Raw genomic sequence first — 18089 nt, 5'->3', positions numbered from 1 at the left:
ACAGGGAGAGCCCTTTACCTTGTAAGACATCCTGTGGTTGTGAAAGATGAGCCGCATGTCCCGCACAAACCCCTCTACTTGGTGGTAACCCTGTTTATTTAGCTTCTTTTTGATTTTGTCCAGCCACATGGGTTCCTTTATGTTTTGAGAAACCTCTTTAATCTGGTAAAAAAATATATCAATGGGAGAGTTACTGGCATAGTTCAATGTCCGCCTCCTGTGGATTTCCCCAAATCCAGCAGAGATACAAGGTGGGGCATGCTCTCCCTCCCATGGGATTCAGATCACAAATCCCCCCGGTGCCTGAGTGAAGGGCAGGGAATGTCACAGTGGCCTGTGATCACGGCTGGTTGTTGTTACTTACATAATAATAATATGGAATCTTCGAAAAAAAGGAGCTCTCGGAATGGCAATAGACCCTCAAGAGAATGAACTCACATTTCTGCAAAAGAAGAAGGCTGTGAATTAAAGGAAGTTTGGAGACATTAAGCCCATACACATGCCCAGGCAGAGGCATGACTCACACTCGTGTTCCAGAAGTTCCCCCAAACATGTTTGGTTCTTGGAAACAGACATGTAATAACTAACTTAGTTTTTCTTACAATCCAGTTCTGGGATGACTTCAGCATGATAGAGACATGGCTTGGATGAGCGGGCTCCCTCAGGGTGCCCTTCCCTTCAACACTTGTCTGTTGGTCTTCTCACATATTAGGGGTAAGGAAGACTTAGGGTTGACACCCAACTCACCAGCTGCTCCTCGGGTTGCATCTGCCTCTCAAGGACCTCAGACTCCCTGTGACACTGCTGCCTTCCCAAAGACTCTATCCTGCAGAAGGTGCAGCTCCACGGGCTCCTAGAGGTTGGGCATAAGTGAGCAAGGGCAAGTCCCCTGGAAACAACCCCTGTTCCTAGGGCTGCCACTGGCCTCCTTTCAAGCATGGCCGATGGACACAGCTGGGAGATGAAGGAGACACCTCCCAGAGCCTCCAAGATGCACATGTAGGGCCTGAGCCCATGACCCTCCTCCCATTGAGGGTGGCAACAGGGGACTTGGTGTGTGGAGGGCGGTGACAGGGGAGTGATGGGCTCTCTTTTTCTCACTGGAGCTGCTAGGAGCACAAAGAGCCCTGCCCACCACACCCAAGTGTCAAAAATGGGTCTTAACCCTTGGGGACCCTGGCCTCTATCAGCCCATTGAGCCTGTGGTAAAATGTACGAAGCAGGCCATGTTTACTGCTTTTCCTGAAAAAGTGCAGAACACAAACAACTGGTGTCCCCACCTCTGTGAGCAGAGGTCTGGGCTGGAAAACTTGAAGGGACAGTAGCAGTATATAGGCAAGGGACCCAGCTACCAGCTTCAGCATCCCAGAGAAGAGCAAAGAACAGCATTCCCTCATGCTGCCAGTGTCTTTAACCAGCTCTCTGGATCATACAGCTGGACCTCATACATCTGGCCCTGTTCTTTCTCTGCCTGGACGGAAGTAGGAACTCCACAGGGGGAGCTCCTATGGCAGGGGGAAGGGTTCCTAATTGGAGTGGGGGAGACATCATCTCACAAACCTCTCAGTTTCCACAGGTGGGATGTGACAGTCCTCATGAAAAGATCTCGAACAAGTATCACAGCAAAACAGCTCTCCTCCGTCCCGGCACGTCTCACACTCATCAGAGTTTCCCAGCTAAAAGGCAAGACAATGTTCACATCCCCAGGGAGACCCTAACAGGCCACCGCTATGGGGATCTAGAATTCACTGCTTTTGTGTGAACCTGCACAGACACGTCTATACTTCTCCGAGGTATGAAGGAACAGCATGGAGTGGAGACTTTGGAAGAAATCACCATCCTCAATGATGCTCAGGAGGAGGGGTCTGTGTATCATACGAGAAAAGTTCTCCCTATAAAACCAGAGATTCTAATACAGAAAGACTAGTAGCAAATAAGAAGATGACTTTATAGGAATCCGAATAATATTATTACCTTGCAGGAAAAACAAAGTCTCGAAACAAAGTGTTAAGTGCACTTGCCTATATCATAACAGAGACATAGACTCACAGAAAGGTGAAATATTGAGAATTTAATAAGAAGGGATAAACTCCTTAATGTGGAAAGGGATAAAAGATGAAAAGACACTCATAAATTATTTTGAGTCTTGTTTTGGGCCTTCAGGTGAAAATAATTGTATTGGATGAATTGGATTCTGGCTATTCCTTTTGTTTTTAAAAATGGCCATGTATGAGGAAGTGTTAACCCCAACAAACGTCTAGCCAAATACTCCCATTCAGTATTCCCGGGGATCCTCAAGGACACCTCCAACTGGGGCTGAGACTGCTCTAGCATGGAGCTGTGGGACCATTTTTCTTCTCATCAGTGCAGACATTCTTAGATTACTATCATCAATCTCCAAGAAATGATCCCTCTCCCCAGAAGGACAAAGAAATAACAAATATAACCAATGTTTAGGAATCTCCCTATACATATGTATATATTTTTAATAGATACAGCTCTTTGTTTCTTAGTCCAGCTGCATATTAAAATCATCCGGGCAAAAAAAAAAAAAAATCATCCAGGCAGAGTATAAAATACTAACGTCCTGGTCCCAATACCAGGGATACTGAGTCAATTAGTCTGGGTGAGCACAGCCATTGGTATTCTTCTTTAACTCATAAAATGGGTAATTTTGTGTATCAGAATCACTTGGGACTTTTAAACAATCTTAATGTCCAAGATGTAGGTAGTCTAGACTGATTAAATCAGAATATCCTGTAGAGTGGAATCCAGGCAATGTTAGTTTTCTAAGATTCTCAGGTGATTCAGCGTTGAATCAACCCAAATTGAAATTTAATCCAGTTATTAGGCATGGGGATATTATTAGTCAGTTTTGAATTGGTGCATAATATCTACCCCTGGAAAGATTATGAACAGGGGTGAGGGTCTGCATCCATCTCAAGCCACACAAACACCGGATTCAAGAGTTGTTTAGAAGACTGAAGACTTCCTCAGTTGGCCAAGGGTCAAAATCCACGTGGATATCTTGTTGGGGGATTGCTCTGAAGGTAAAGTTCACATAAAACTATCTGACTACTCCTCTACTGGTGGATGTCCTGTGTCAGTATTACTGCCTGATAAACTCTATGAGTGCTTCCTCCTCGTGTTGTGCAAAGGTAACTGTGCTTCAAATATCTATTTTGATGCAATGAAAGGCATCAAAGTATGATTTAGTGTAGAAAGTGCTAAATTTTGATAGACCATAATTATAGCTGGCAGCCATGTGGGACCGCTATGTGATTGACTGTGTGGTGATGGTTTCTGTCCTCACCATCTTAGCATGCTGATGGCTCCCTTAAGACTGGATACTTGACTTCCATTAAGGACCTACCTTGCCCTACATGCATTCCTCTGCAGGACTCACAACAGGATCCGGCCCCCAGACTCACCAGCTTGGCTGAGCCTGTTTCTTCTGCAGATCTTAGCGCTGCCCACACCTTGGAGTGGATGTTTAGGATTTTCCTTTCTTATCCTATTGCCCTTTAAAAAAATACCATTCTCTCAAATTTGCTCCTTACCCCTCGTTTGCAGGCCAGCTCTGGCTATTACCACTTCAAGTCCTGCTTCTAGACCCTAGTGGTTTAGAGCTCTGCCTCCCATACTCACTTTCTCTCTCCTTTTTTAAAAAATTTATTTATGATAGTCACACACACACACACACACACACAGAGAGAGAGAGAGAGAGAGAGAGAGAGAGAGAGGCAGAGACATAGGCAGAGGGAGAAGCAGGCTCCATGCACCGGGAGCCCGACGTGGGATTTGATCCCGGGTCTCCAGGATCGCACCCTGGGCCAAAGGCAGGCGTCAAACCGCTGCGCCACCCAGGGATCCCCCATACTCACTTTCAAGGGGAAATGAGGAAACAGGAAGGTTTCCCTGAACAAGTATGTTTTGTTCAAAGGATGTTTTCATGCAGAAACATCAGCTCCAGAACCACCTTCCTGGTGTGAGTGATGCGTCTGCTGTTCTCTGCTCCTCACACACAGTGACATGCTCCAATTGAGTGTGAGCACATTTCAGGGAAACACAGCAATGACACAAATAGTGCATGGAGGGAGAAGGTCTGGATTATTCTCGGGTTAGAGGTGTAGTACTTACATAAGGGTCAACTAAGGTGTTGTTGTGAGCCTTTGGTATTGTCTGTTGAAAAGAGAGAAAGATTGAATGACAATATTAAATACAAGGATTGCATCCATCCCTTATTTAACGGCCATCTGTGGAGGAATTCAAGCCACAGTCTACCCATTATTTCATACTTGGTTTTATGGACCTATATATCTACTTGGAGAATAAAAAGGACCAAAATACCACTGTTTGGCCCAATGCAAGTTTAATTTCCTGAATTTCTGACCCAAGGTAGGCCTTTGTGAAGCCATGCAGAGAGTCTGGCTCTGGTTTCTACAGATGGGAGTTGGAGAAACTCCACTGGTTCTCTTACTTTGAAGGTTCCTCGGGCATTTTTCTCTACATTAGAAAGTATCATCCCATCAGGAGGAGGTTCAATGAGAGAATCAGGTTAAGAACTCATCACCAACAGCCCTCAGTGATCACAGAGCCCAGAGTTCTGGAATCGGGGGAAATGTCCCAGAGAATTCCATTGCCTTTTGCAGTCCTCTTAGGGCACAGCCCCAAAATAAAATGTGCCCAACGTCCCCAGTCCTGCAGCTTTTCCTCCAGAGGTCACCCTCCTCTCTCCTCCCAAAAAGATATTAGCTAGGTGACTTTTCAGAGGTAATTGATTATCACTCACTAAACTTACAATGCTTTTGCATATTCAGTAGAATGACCTGGCCCCCTTCCCTTTGTAATGTAGCTTTTATCTCCTGCCCAGGGCAGAGTAGTCATAGACAAGTGTGATCCATGAGATAATGACCTGAGAAGTGATCATCTCATTGCCTATCTCTCGGGGTGACCTAAAATCCCCCACCCTTACCCGTTAGTTAAACTTCCATGTTAGAATTTGAGGTTGAAACAATCTCTGAGGTCAGGAATATTGTTTCAATAATCTTTAATGGCCACTGGGCATTTAATGTGGGCTTGAAAATTATATGTTGAATGAGTAAAAAAATGAGTATTCTTAGCTTAGGAAAAGAGATTACTTGCTATCTCTTAAGAAATATTAGCATAGGATATAAAGGAGGAATATATTATTTTACAACACAACAACTGTGGCCCTTGTCAGGAGCCAATAAGCTATCATGTGGTATCAAGAGTGATACTGAAATTTCCAGAAGCCAAGGGGGTCCATCAACAAAACAGGTTCTGAGAAGCACAGAGGACTCATGGGGGTAAGAATGGATTTTAAGATCTGTCATTTTGGGGAGCTCATGGAGAAACACAAAATATAGAGGCAGCTGAGGCTTGTTGCTGAAAAGTGTTACACCCACAGATAAAGGGTAGATCCTGTTGTTAAGAAGTTGCCAACTCACAAGGGTAATCTAACGGAGTAACATTTATCCTATTTTTTAAATTTTATTTTTATTTTATTTTTTAAGTAAACTCTATGACCAACACGGGGCTTCAACTCACATTCCAGAGATCGAGAGTCACATGCTCTACCGAGTCAGCCAGGCACTCCTAACTAAGTAACTCTTCACACCTGGGGAATGATCAAATGCTGGTCTTTAAGATACTAAATAGATGAAATAATAGTTTCCCTTTAGGAAATCAAGTGGATGAAATGTCCCAAGGACTAAGAGTTCAAAAGATCCAGAACATCAGGTAATTTCATTCCCAGGGGAAGATGAAGTCTCATCAACCAGTTATGCATGGCCTATTTTAGAAGTCTATGAATGTCTTGGATGGCCAGTCCTCCTTTAAATATATAAGAATGACACTTCTCTTCTCCCCCTCTTTCTCAAGTTCTTATTCATACCCAATCTTCGAAAATCCATCACCTTGTCTTGAATCTACACTGCACTTAACCTGTTTGTTTGTTGTCTACAAAGGCTTCTTCCGTAGAGGGAGAAATTATTTTCTTAGATAGAAAGGAGGTCTTTACAGCTGCTTCTGATGTAGCTGAAAGGGTAGCATCAAAGTAAACAATTTTTCAGATCTCCCCCCCCCCATATGATACATAGATCTCCCAAGAACTTCCTTCCCAACAGCACCATCCTCATGAAGGGCAAATAATTCCAACCCCCCCCCAAAAAAAATTCAACATGTCTGTGTGTACATTTAAATGGAAGATGAAAAGGGTCATCTTTGAAATGGACCAGAAAATAAAATACACCTTTTGTTGCCTAACTCATGCAATGGTTTGGCTTCATAAATGTCTCAGAATAGACTATCTACTAGAGTGGAGTTGCGTGAATTACTTAATGAAATCACTACATTATTTCATTAAAGTGCCCCCCTCAGTGCCTGTCACACAGGGGCACTTGACGGGATGAGCACTGGGTGATATGCTGTATGTTGGCAAATTGAACTCCAATAAAAAAATTAATTAAAAAAAAAGATTTCATTAAAGTTAGACAGTAGTAACAATGATTTTAAAAATCTGGATTTGAGTTGAAGATGACCCTATATCACCTTATTTTTTTTAAGTTTTATTTATTCATTTGAGAGAGAGAGAGAGAGAGCAAGCAGGGGAAAAGGCAGAGGGAGAAGGAGACAAGCAGACTATCTGCTGAGTGGAGAGCCTGATGAGGGGCTTGATCCCAGGGCCCTGAGATCATGACCTGAACTGAAATCAAGACTCAGATGTTTAACCAACTGAGCCACTCAGGTGCCCCAACCCTATATCACCTTATTATGAAGTGTTTTTATGTATTGCATAATCATGTTTGCTTCTACAACTTTGACACCCTTACAACATCTGCATCTACAGTTGAAGCACATATATGAGGTCTGTTTTGATGGTTCCTTATCGTCTCTACCTTAAATGGTTTACCATTCAAAGATCTTGCCTTTTATATGGCATAATGTTCAAAGTGGCAACTCCGAAGTCACATGCCCCCCAAAAAGGGAGGGAGGGGTGGAGGAAGCTTAATTATAATTACCCAATTAAGAACTATAAATAATTGTACATATAACATCAGTTATCTGATAAGAACTTATAAAAAGTGACATAATAATCACCTTTCTTTTCCTGAAATATTTTCTTGGAGGATTATGTAGAAGTTCTTTCTGAAAGATAAAAAGATCCAAGTTTGTGGCTAGCCTATGTTTCTATTTTGTGTCTGGCATTTCCAGCCTCTCCCCATATATTTCTACTTGGGTGTCCCACTGTCAGCTCAAAGCCAGGGTGACTAAATGAGAAACCATCTCCCTCTCCTCATCTGTACTTCTAGAATTCAATCAATGGTAGAATTTCAAGCATTTCAAGTGCTTTTTCCTTTTCTCTTGTGCATTTTTTCCTAAGTTTTGAGAGGTTTTCCTTCGTAATCTCTTTGACATTTACCACTTCCTTTCTATTCCCACCAATGTCACTTATGCTAAGTCCACACACCAGGTCTGTTTAATCAACACACACTTATCCCATGTGTACTGGGCATCAGACATTATGGACAATTTTGGGCATACAAAGATAGACAACCCCTAGAAGTATCTAGAGAGAAAAAGAGAATGCATGGAAAGATAAATATAAAACAATATAAGAAGGGTCTTAGTAGTGGGCTCACAGAGACCATGGAAGGGGTGACCAGGGCCAGGTGCTCAGAATATTCAGAGAGGGGAGACATTTGAGATGAGCAGTGCAAGCCGAGTATAGATATCTTTGGGCTGAAAGACACTAAAATCATTTCAAGCCCTCATGATCATCTAAAATATTGTTTTAAATATGTCATTGAATACTCAGAAGACCACTGATTTTTCATTGTCTCTATTATGAGTTTAAACTCCGTAGGCTGATACTAAATCCCTCCATAAACAACCCCAATTGATGGATCACACCTTATCACACACAACTGGTCTACCTCAACCCACAGAGCTACTTTAGCTATGGTTCTGGATTTTATGCCATTCTTTCTCTGGAGTATCCTCTTTCCATTTGTCTGAATGTAGACTGTCTTCTTTCAGTGCAGGATGTAGTCTGCATGCACCTGAGTCATAATGGCTTCTCCCTCCTCCAAGCTCCAACCTCTATCTACACAGAGCTCCCTTTACAACATCAATGTGTGACATATTAGGAAAGTTATGAATGTGGTGCATCTCTCCCTGGGTCAGCAGATAAACTCAGGGGCATCAGGTTTTTAGTCATAACTCAACAAAAACTGGGTGAGCAAATAATGACCATACATAAGGAAAGTCACATCTGCTTCAGTCCTTGCAATACCTCTATCAGCCATCGTAGGGGCATCCCACCACAGCGAACGCTCATCCTCCAGTTCTTTGATCTTGCGTGGCCTCCTTTGACTTCAAATTCCCTGGGGGTGAACCAATTTCCATCCTCACTCTGTATACATCTCACCAAGACTCCTGTAAGAACAAGGTAAGTTGAGCCTGAGCCTTCTTAGTCTTCAGAACACAGATGATGGGCTCCCACCACAATGCATCTGGAGCCACCCAATTTGAGCTCAAGATTTTTAGCAGGAGAGTCTAGCTTCTTGTTTTCAGCCTTTAGAATCCCCAAATCTAGACTGTAAGTCCCCTCAAAGGAGATTTTCTGCCTTGTGGCAACATTTCTTTAAAACTTTGTGCAACAGAAAGGTGATAATTATTAAATCAATCTTTTAAAAATATTTCAAAATCATCTACAAAGGAAAAGCAAGTCAACCTGAAGCATGAGAGGATCTCAATTTGCTGGGGACAGGGAATGGTCCAGAATCTCCAATGGCTCCTGGGGCAAGGTGAAGATAGAACTTCAACTTGAGAATGAACTTAGAATGGTTATTATCCAACATCTAGCCTTTATTACATTTTTTATACAGTGTAATAGCATTATTAAGCAGAGTTTTCCCCATCCCTGAAATCGTGGATACCTGACATTAAAAATAATCATGAAATGTTACCCAGTGGAAAATTAAGCTATGCATGAAAGATAATCTTATGCTAAACAGCATTTCTCAGTCATTGGAGAAACATAAATCAAAACCACAACGAGATATCACTTCATAACCACTAGGATGGTCATAATAAAAAAATCAGACAATAACAAGTATTGACAAGGAGGTTGAAAAATTGGGGCCCTCAGACATTGCTGGTGGGAATATAAAATAGTGCAGCCATGGTGAAAAATATTTTTGTGCTTTCTCAGGAAGTTAAATATAGATTTACCATATGAACCAGCAATTCCACTCCTGGGTATATAACTAAAAGAATTGAAAATATTTGTTCACACACACACAAAAACTCATACATGAATATTCAAAACAGAATTATGCATAATAGCCCAAGAGTGGAAACAACCCAAACTGATGAATGAATGATGTATATGATGTATTGACACTATGAAATATATTACTTGGCAAAAAAAAAAAAAAAAGAAGAAGCACTAATATATTCTATTACATGGATGAACCTTGAAAATATCATGCTAAGTGAAAGAACCCAGTCATAAAAAGGCACATTTTATAATTTCATTTATGTGAAATACCTAGAATAAGCCAATTTATTAAGCAGAAAATAGATTAGTGGCTGCTTAGGGCTGGGCACGGGGATGAACTGGGAACGCTACAGACTCCAAATAGACATGGTGTTTGCTTTAGTGGGGGATAGAAACAAATATTCTAAGACTAGATTGTGGTGATGGCTGAACAATCCTGGGAAAAGGCAAACAAAACTCAACATTGAATTGTACACTCTGAGGGGTGGACTGTGTGATATGTGATTATACCTCAGCTAAACTGTTGAAGTATTTTACATAGATTAAGTAAATTAATTCCTCACAGTGTAACTGTGAGGCAGGTTTTTAATTATCATCCTTTTTCTAGATAAGAAACTTCAAGCTCAGAAAGGTCCCACTCTCTAGTCAGATGAATCAGTCCCTCTTGGCAGAGTTGCAGCTGGGGCTCAGTCTCTCCAATTCTAAATTCTGTGGTCTTCTCACCACCTCCAGCACTCTACCCAGGTGGTGATCATCTATACAGAAAAGAGGATATGAAGGTGGAGGCTGAGGGCCTCTTCCCTTTTATTTCTGATTCACTTTTCTTTGGTTCTTTGAGCATCTCCATGGACACTTCCATGTGGGAGTGAGCACCTAATATGTATAATTTCTGAAAATGTAAAACTATCATCTTAGGGATCCCTTCCTCCTTCCTTCAATTCCTTAAATGCTGTATAATTCACATGAGTAATTCCATACTGCAAATCAAAGGAGACCATGGAACTCACCTTGTTTCAGTTTCTTCTTATATAACATCCCCTTCACCTCACCACAGGTTACAGGAAGTATTTGAGAGTGAAAATTCACCCTATCACCTTTGCGTCTTCTTCTTGACCCTGAAAGAGAAGATTTCCTCGTTCTGCCTCATTTTACAAATGCACATGCATCTCTGCAACCTTGTGGATTTTGTTCCTATAGAGATATAGAGGTGCTTAGGGGAGTCTACTCCACAAATCTCCAGAGTCAGAGTCTTTCTTCCAAGTGACATTTTTGATACGTAACTACAGAATGTCTACCTCTCTCTTACCCTTCAAATCCTACACAAAACGGAATGCTTTTATGGAGAAATCAAGCCTCAATAAAACTTCCTTACTCCCAATCTAGTCAGCCTCGCTGGTTCTTATATGACAATGAAATACACAACAGCTGCCACATTCTGAAGGGAGATCTCCAGCCACACTATTTCACTGCAGTTGGTAACCACAGGCAAAGTGAGAGATTGAACTTATGTCTCCTTAATTGAGATCTGACTAACTGAGCAGAGAGAGGGGAATGAATGATGGGGTACCCTCATGGAGATTATGTCTGCCTTCTATTCTTCTCTGCTTTGCTTCATATCCCCCCACCCCACATCAACTTTCTCCATAGCTAAAAGAGGAGCTCAGGGAACTCTAAAATAATCTGTATGAGGAGAGGTAGCTGGACTCCACAGAAGTAGGGATGACTCCACAGAAGTAGGGATGAAAGGTCTTTAAATGAACTCAAGGAGATTGTATAGCTGATGCCACCCTTCCAGCTGAGATTTTAGAGCCATGATGGGAGGAGGGGAGCTATCCATGGTCCAGTGTTGAACCGGGTAGACCATCAGAACTGTGATGGACTGAGAATGATTGGCTTAATTTGCTCTCTTGCTCTGTGACCAAGTGACAGGCTCAAGCCCACACAATCAAAAGTAGAGAAAGACAAAGACAACTGACAACCACTCTAGGCTACCTGTGGTGTGCAACTTGTGACTCTCTACATAGCAAAAGGACGATTAGCTAAATAATGTAGGTTACATGGCAACAATTTCCAGCTCGAAAGCTATCAGTTCAGGGAAGACAGAATCATTCTAGTGGCCCCTGGACCCATAAGGTCTGGTTACCAAGTTACTTGTTTGTGAGATTATCTTGTTTCTCTCCCTGACATATTTTGAAAATGACCTAAATTATACACATCTCTCAACAGTTAGTAAAGCTGTAAAGCAATTAGGGAAGTGGGTTTATTACTAAAATCACAGAAAACAGGAAAGCACAGGAAATTAGCTGTTTAGTTATTGAAAGTTATTCTCTTTTTCTTCTTTAACCCTTCGCCAGACTCTTTTCCATGGGGTTCTATCACTATGAGTTAAGTAAATAGGAGTAAATAGCCTCCCTTTTCCCTTAAAAAAAAAAAAAAAAGAAAAAGAAAAAGAAAAACAAAATCACAATCACAGACATGCAGTTGCATTGCATGTATTAGTGCTTTCTAAGATTTCCATTTTAATACAGCTTCCCCAAAGCCTGTCTCATGGATAAAGAAAAAAATATAATCCCTAGTCTTAAGATACCAAGAATTAGATAGATTAGATTAGATATCTTATATTTAATTTTTATAGTCCCACAATTAGTCAAAGAAACAAACAAGAGGGCAGCCTGGGTGGCTCAGCGGTTTAATGCCACCTTCAGCCCAGGGTGTGATCCTGGAGACCGGGGATCGAGTCCCACGTCGGGCTTCCTGCACGGAGCCTGCTTCTCCCTCTGCCTGTGTCCCTGCCTCTCTCTGTGTGTCTTTCATGAATAAATAAATAAAATATTTTTTTAAACCCTAGCTAATTCATAATACAACACCATCATGTTTTACTTTGAAAATAGAGTGACTAAATAAGACAAGATTTAACCAATATTTGTGTCCCCAGTTTCTAATACCCACTTAATAACACCAAATCCCCCACTATGGACTCTAATATAGCAGTCAGAATATAATTTAAGGTTATTTTTAAAATTTTTCATGCTTGATATTAATTGCTTTCTAATAGTAAGTAAGTGTGACAGAATTTTACATTCTTTCCTGTTTTGGAAAAATTGTACTAAAAGTACTAAAATTGTACTAAAAGTTTCAATAATTGAGAACAATTCACTAAGTGCCAAGGAGGGTAACCAACTGTCCCAGTGCACCTAGGACTAAGGGGTTTCCTAGGATGCAGGATTTTCAGTGGAAAAACTGGGAATGTCCTGGACAAACCAAAGTGAGCTGGTCACTCTAATTTCAAGGACCCCACACATAAGGCAATGCACCAAACCACGCATGTGACCATACAAAATATCGGTAGAACAGGTCATGCCAGCTCATCACTTATATCCAGGCAGTAGAAGAATGGCTACGTTTCTCTCCAAGGAAGTCGAGCAGTGGTGTCAGACCACACTATGGAGTTATCAAAAGCATCTTATGGAGAAAAGAAGAACCCTCCATTCCCAGTGGCATCTCAGAGCTACATCTGTCAAATGAGACACTTCCATATTCTTATCTCTCCTCTCTCATCCACCTTCCCTAATCCTGGAGGGTCCCAAACCAGCAGCTCTTAAGTGTAGGTGGAGGCAAGAGAGAATGTGAGAAGAGTCTGACCATGCCACATCCCCACTGTGGGTGGTCCACATCAAGATTTGCTCAGGCTGAAGGAAGAAAGGTGCTTTGAAATGGAGAAAATATTGAAGGTTTAACACTAGTCCAGAAAGGACACTCAACTATTGAAGAGAGACTTACACTCTTGTGACAAGGGAACAGGAAAACTATGAGGCAAGCCCAAGACAGGAAAAACTCATCCAGAAGGTAGATTTGAAAGGGCAGTGAAGAAATGAACTTGTTTTCTACTTATAATTTACCAAATCTGGCCATTTTAATAAACCATTGGTGCAAGGTAAAGAAATTTCCACAAACAGTAGATAAAACTCAGAAAAGGATTTTAAGTTCTGGGCAGATAAAAACTATGATATAAATGCAAACAATTTATAACCCTGGCTCAAAATGAGTTTACTTTTTAGCTTTTGCAGCTCTCAAATTGACAGGTAACTTTGGCTGGTAAAAAATTAAGGAAGATCTATGTTCCTCAAAACCTTAGCAAAATTCATATTGACCCACAGGGCCAAGTGGAAGTGGCACAAAGTTTATCTTACTCTTGATCTTGGCAAGTTCTTGCAGACGCATTTTCACCTTTTTCCCCCTGGAGACCAACTGGCCAGCAGTGTTGCTGCTGTCTAGGGATAAGCAAGGGGAGATACTGAGTTGGACAAAATAACAGTTGACATGAGAGACCAAAAAGCAAGTGAGTGCACACCATATTCAATTCTGAACCTCCTTTCACTATTCACTCAGACAAGAAAGCACATTAATGGCAAGGGATCTCAAGCAGGTGTCCAGAACATGCTCCACTTTTAGGAGGGAAGACTTTTAAATTACATATAAGATTTCATTGTACTTTGGAAAGAAGTGGTTTAGAATTTATCTATGTACACGGAGACCTAAATGAAAATGATATCATGATTAAATCCAAAAATTTGGTATTTTGAAAATAAGTATTCTTAAAATAGATGCTACCACTTTTTTCTTTCCAAGCAAAATTGTACACAATTGTACCCAACAGGGTAGCCATGTAAATTGACAAGAACATAATATATATAGGTTGGTGAAAATTAATCATTTTAATTGGACTCTAAACCTCATTATATGGATCTGTTGCAAAATTGATAATCATGTGGAAAATGAGGTCTAGCTTTCATTGTCTAGAAGGAATGAACTCTTTAAACCACTCCTGAAATAAACATGGTTTCAAGGGTCCGACTAGAAGTAATACGTGTATGTACTACTGGAAATTTAGAAAATAAAAATTATATGAAACAGCAATATTCTAGAGAGAGCTATCATTGTTCAAAAATATTCCCATAGGCTTTTGTCTCTGTATATTTTACTATTTAAACAATACCTTTTCATTGCAAAATTTGAACGTGTTTAATATTTTTCAGTGTACACACATACACTTAAAAAACACAAATAAAAATATAAATATCACCTACATTCCAATGACCTATATGTTTATTGATGAATATCTATTGATTTTTCCATTTACCTGTGTCTTTCTCTATAAGTATGTACAGATAAGAATTTATAGATACCTAAAAACACATTTGTACAAATATGTTTTTGGTTATTTGCCATGTGCATACATGCATAACCCCCTGCACATGCAATCTGCTTTTTGCATTTGGCTTTCTTTGGAACATCTTACCCAATTAATACACATTTCTTGACCCAGCAGAGAAGCCACATATTGAGGACGGCAGTGTCTCCCCAAATCATTTAGCTCTGGGTCATTCTGTGTTGAGAACTAAGCCATTTTGGGAAGCCACCGCGTTTTCAGGCCTCTTTGTTACAGCATCTTAGCTTATGTCCTTGTGGAACAGCCACTAGGAAACGGTCAGAGCCCTTGGGAGCCCTCAGGCCTGCAGGGGGACAGTAAGCAGGGCCTTACACTCAAGCGATTACCTTTTTGATGTAACTTTCTCTGATATTTCCTTTTAATTCTTGTCCAGGCATGGCCTTTCTTTCTTCCTTCAAGCAAAAGAGAATAAAGTTAATTATTCAGAGCTATAAATATAATTTTTAAAGCCATATATGCTAGTTTTCAAATACTTTCTTAGACCAGGAGAACAGGACAAAATTCTTTACCAGTGCAGCAGTGTGACGCTGATTGCAGGGTTATGCTTTACTCCACACAGACCTGGGAGATTACAGAAGATGACCTTCCTTTGAAAAGTAAAAAACAGGGGTGCCTGGGTGGCTCGGTCAGTTAGGCGTCTGCTTTGGGCTCAGGTTGGTCCTGGGATCGGAGCCTACGTCAGGTTCCCTGCTCATCAGGGAATCTGCTTCTCTCTCTGCCCCTCCCTCTGCTTGTGCTCTCTCTCTCTCTCTCACTCACTTGCTCTCTCTCAAATAAATTAATTAAAAATATTTTTAAAAAATAAAATAAAAAACAAAAAAACCATGACACACATACACAAAAATAAATTCCTGCTGGTGCCTTAGCCTGAATGATAATTGTTGTGGGTACATGTCAATACATTTCCTCTTCAGGTGTCTTCCAGTTCAAATATGCCATGAGGAGACACACTCCTCAGAGCTGGATAGTGTCATGGATAATATGCCATGCTAGAGGTTGGGAGGCCCGCTCAGCTTTGATGTGGAGACTTAAAACAATCTCTGTACTTGCACTTGTGTCACAAATCCTCCCACTTCTGTGCCATGTAGTGCCTGGAGTTCCTGGAGGGCTTAAAGGAACTACAGCAGGTTATGTGTTCTACTTTGCTTTCTTGTGAATGATATGAACATATAAGAGTGTGAGAAGACCATTGGCACTGGGTTAAGTAGAGATCGTATCTTATCACTGTTGTGAAATAAAAATAGCCAGCTACTAGATTTTTACTGCTAAGAGTGAAGACCATGGAGGGAGGCCTTACAACTCCCACTTGGATTCCCATTCCACTCGGAGGTGGGTCAACTCAGACTCCAGGACTTACAAGGCAGGAAGGGCCTACAAAAAAAAGCCTTGTTCATCCAACTGAAATGGTATGTTCAAGAATTCTGGGATTTGGGCAGCCCGGGTGGCTAAATGGTTTACCGTTGCCTTCAGCCCAGGACCTGATCCTGGAGACCCGGCATCAAGTTCCGCATCAGGCTCCCTGCATGGAGCTTGCTTCTCCCTCTGCCTGTGTCTCTTCCTCTCTCTCTCTCTCTCTCTCTCTCTCTGTGTGTGTGTGTGTGTGTCATGAATAAATAAATAAAATCTTAAAAAAAACAGAATTCTGGGATTTTCCCCATTGTCCCCTCGGCTTTCCATGACCTTCCCAGCCCTATGTAGGGGCTATGGCTGTGTGCCAGGCTTGTGACTCCTCCCAAAATGGACTTGTTTGTCTCTCAGTGGGGAGACACAAGGGGCTTTGTCCATGACTGCTCCCAGGACACTGATCAGGCCTTGAGCCCCTCTGAGAGCTATGAGTGGTGCCTCAACACCACCCACACTTCAGCTTATAAACCAGCTGACTCTGGCCACATCACTGTGGCCCTAGAAACTCAGGAGCATGGTTGAACCATTAGTAGTCTGACAATGGTGTGCCTTTTATCAAAAAAAGCTACTTCCTTTTTAAATATTTTATTTATTTGTTCATAAGAAACACAGAGAGAAGCAGAGACATAAGCAGGTTTCCTGCGAGGAGCCTAATGCAGGACTCAATCCCAGGATCCTGGGATCATGACCTGAGCCAAAGGCAGACATTCAACCACTGAGCCACCTAAGTGTCCCTCCAAAAAGCTACTTCAAATGCATTGATTGACTCTATGTCCCTCATCTTTTCCTGTCTACGCACCTCTGGAAGGCTCTTTGGTCAGTGAAGGCAGCTGTCCCCAGAAAGGGGTCAGCTCCTTCCTGCACCATTATCAAGATAAAAGTGGTGGGGGATTAATGGTATTAGACAGACCAGTTCTAAAAATTCAGCATTCTGTTTTCCTTGTTCTTAGAGATGATGCCTCGTTCTTTCCCCTACTAGCCTGGAGGGCCTTCAGAGAGCCTACAGGATTCAGATTTTATTCTGATTACATTTTATGTAGATGCCTTTGCACCACTTGTATCTGACCCTTTGGATAAAGGGAATAGGAGATAATTTGGAAAGGAGATGAAGTTACAGCCACCAGAATGGTATACACAGATTTTGTGGCAGTAAAGGAAAAGCAAAAATCCAGACATCTGAGGAGGAAACCCCATAAAGCCTAGCAGGTATGGGGTAAAGGGGAAGCATTAATGATATCTGCCTTGCAGAACTGCCTCGAATTCCACTTCCAGAGAAAAACCATCCCAGTCCATATGTCTTACCACAGAGATGACAATGATGATGTCTGCCATTCTGGATCAGACATGAGAAAACTGGGATGGGCCCCAGCATCTGCATATCCCATGTAAAATTCCTCTGGACATCATTTTCATGCCCACTCTCAGTCTTTTGGAGAGGGGCGAAGGCAGATACCATTTGGTTGGTGTCATGGACAAAGAGGACGGATTGGGATGGAATGTCCTCCGGAAGTGCCTCCTCAACTGAACCCCACCCCCAAATCAAGGACTAAATGCAATGAATGAAACTGGGAGCTCTAACGTTTATACTCAACCAGGGGCCCATGTTGGAGGCACTGTCCATCTTCCCCTTGTTGATGTATGTTCCATTAGGGGACCTCGGCAACTGTAAATGCTTCCCTTTCTGGGCCACCATGTATGCCCTTGGAATTGCACTTCTTGTGTGCAAGCCAGTTGCCTCCTTATGCAAACATGGTAAATTATAGGTTACGGTAGTCACTAGAGACTTGCATCATTTATGCTTTATGAAATGAATTAAATACTGCAGGAAACAAATTGAATGGATTTGGTCCTAGCCCACACTGGTCAAATCAATCAAAATGGTTGATGGAGTGGTATCTTCATGGGGTAAGTTGCCAAAATTTGCTATGTGAGGTGAATTTGTTGTGAGGCAATTTTCCTTAGCATTTCCACATGCCTCAAACTATCTTTGCAAGGATGTTTGAATAACAAACAGCCTTGGAAGCCAGAGATAATGTAACCCTCTAGGTCAGAGAGCAGATTTGTTTACTGACCTGTATAAAATAGAAAACGTCTCCCTCCTCTCTCCAGAGGAGATCTGCTTAAGTTCCAGCTAATAAGATAATGTCT

The 18089-nt window shown here is 41.6% G+C and overlaps 1 protein-coding gene and 1 long non-coding RNA gene across 22 annotated transcripts in view; one reads left to right on the top strand and one right to left on the bottom strand.

The window, feature by feature from the left end:
• Positions 1–18089, bottom strand: part of SP140 (SP140 nuclear body protein) — a 68020-nt gene that overhangs the window by 1215 nt on the left and 48716 nt on the right. For 18 of the 20 annotated variants that reach the window (XM_077869137.1, XM_077869139.1, XM_077869138.1 and 15 more), the window contains 11 exons: positions 14864–14929; positions 13498–13578; positions 10315–10422; positions 8759–8821; positions 8318–8460; positions 7123–7170; positions 4141–4182; positions 1561–1676; positions 748–853; positions 365–442; positions 19–162 (listed from right to left, as the gene is read on the bottom strand). In XM_077869137.1, coding sequence (XP_077725263.1) covers positions 19–162; positions 365–442; positions 748–853; positions 1561–1676; positions 4141–4182; positions 7123–7170; positions 8318–8460; positions 8759–8821; positions 10315–10422; positions 13498–13578; positions 14864–14929 — 995 coding nt within the window. The remainder of the gene's footprint in view (positions 1–18; positions 163–364; positions 443–747; positions 854–1560; positions 1677–4140; positions 4183–7122; positions 7171–8317; positions 8461–8758; positions 8822–10314; positions 10423–13497; positions 13579–14863; positions 14930–18089) is intronic. The other 2 variants (XM_077869141.1, XM_077869142.1) reach the window with 2 other exon arrangements.
• LOC144296167 (uncharacterized) overlaps positions 8160–18089 on the top strand; it is a 50570-nt gene continuing 40640 nt past the window's right edge. The window contains exon 1 of one of the 2 annotated variants that reach the window (XR_013363321.1): positions 8160–8473. This is a non-coding gene — a long non-coding RNA (uncharacterized LOC144296167). The remainder of the gene's footprint in view (positions 8474–18089) is intronic. The other variant, XR_013363322.1, reaches the window with a different exon arrangement.

Source organism: Canis aureus, chromosome 24 (genome assembly GCF_053574225.1).
Source record: "Canis aureus isolate CA01 chromosome 24, VMU_Caureus_v.1.0, whole genome shotgun sequence".
NCBI classification, from domain to species: Eukaryota; Metazoa; Chordata; class Mammalia; order Carnivora; family Canidae; genus Canis; species Canis aureus.
Note: the sequence above shows the minus strand (reverse complement) of the source record. Positions and strands in the feature narration are given on the sequence as shown.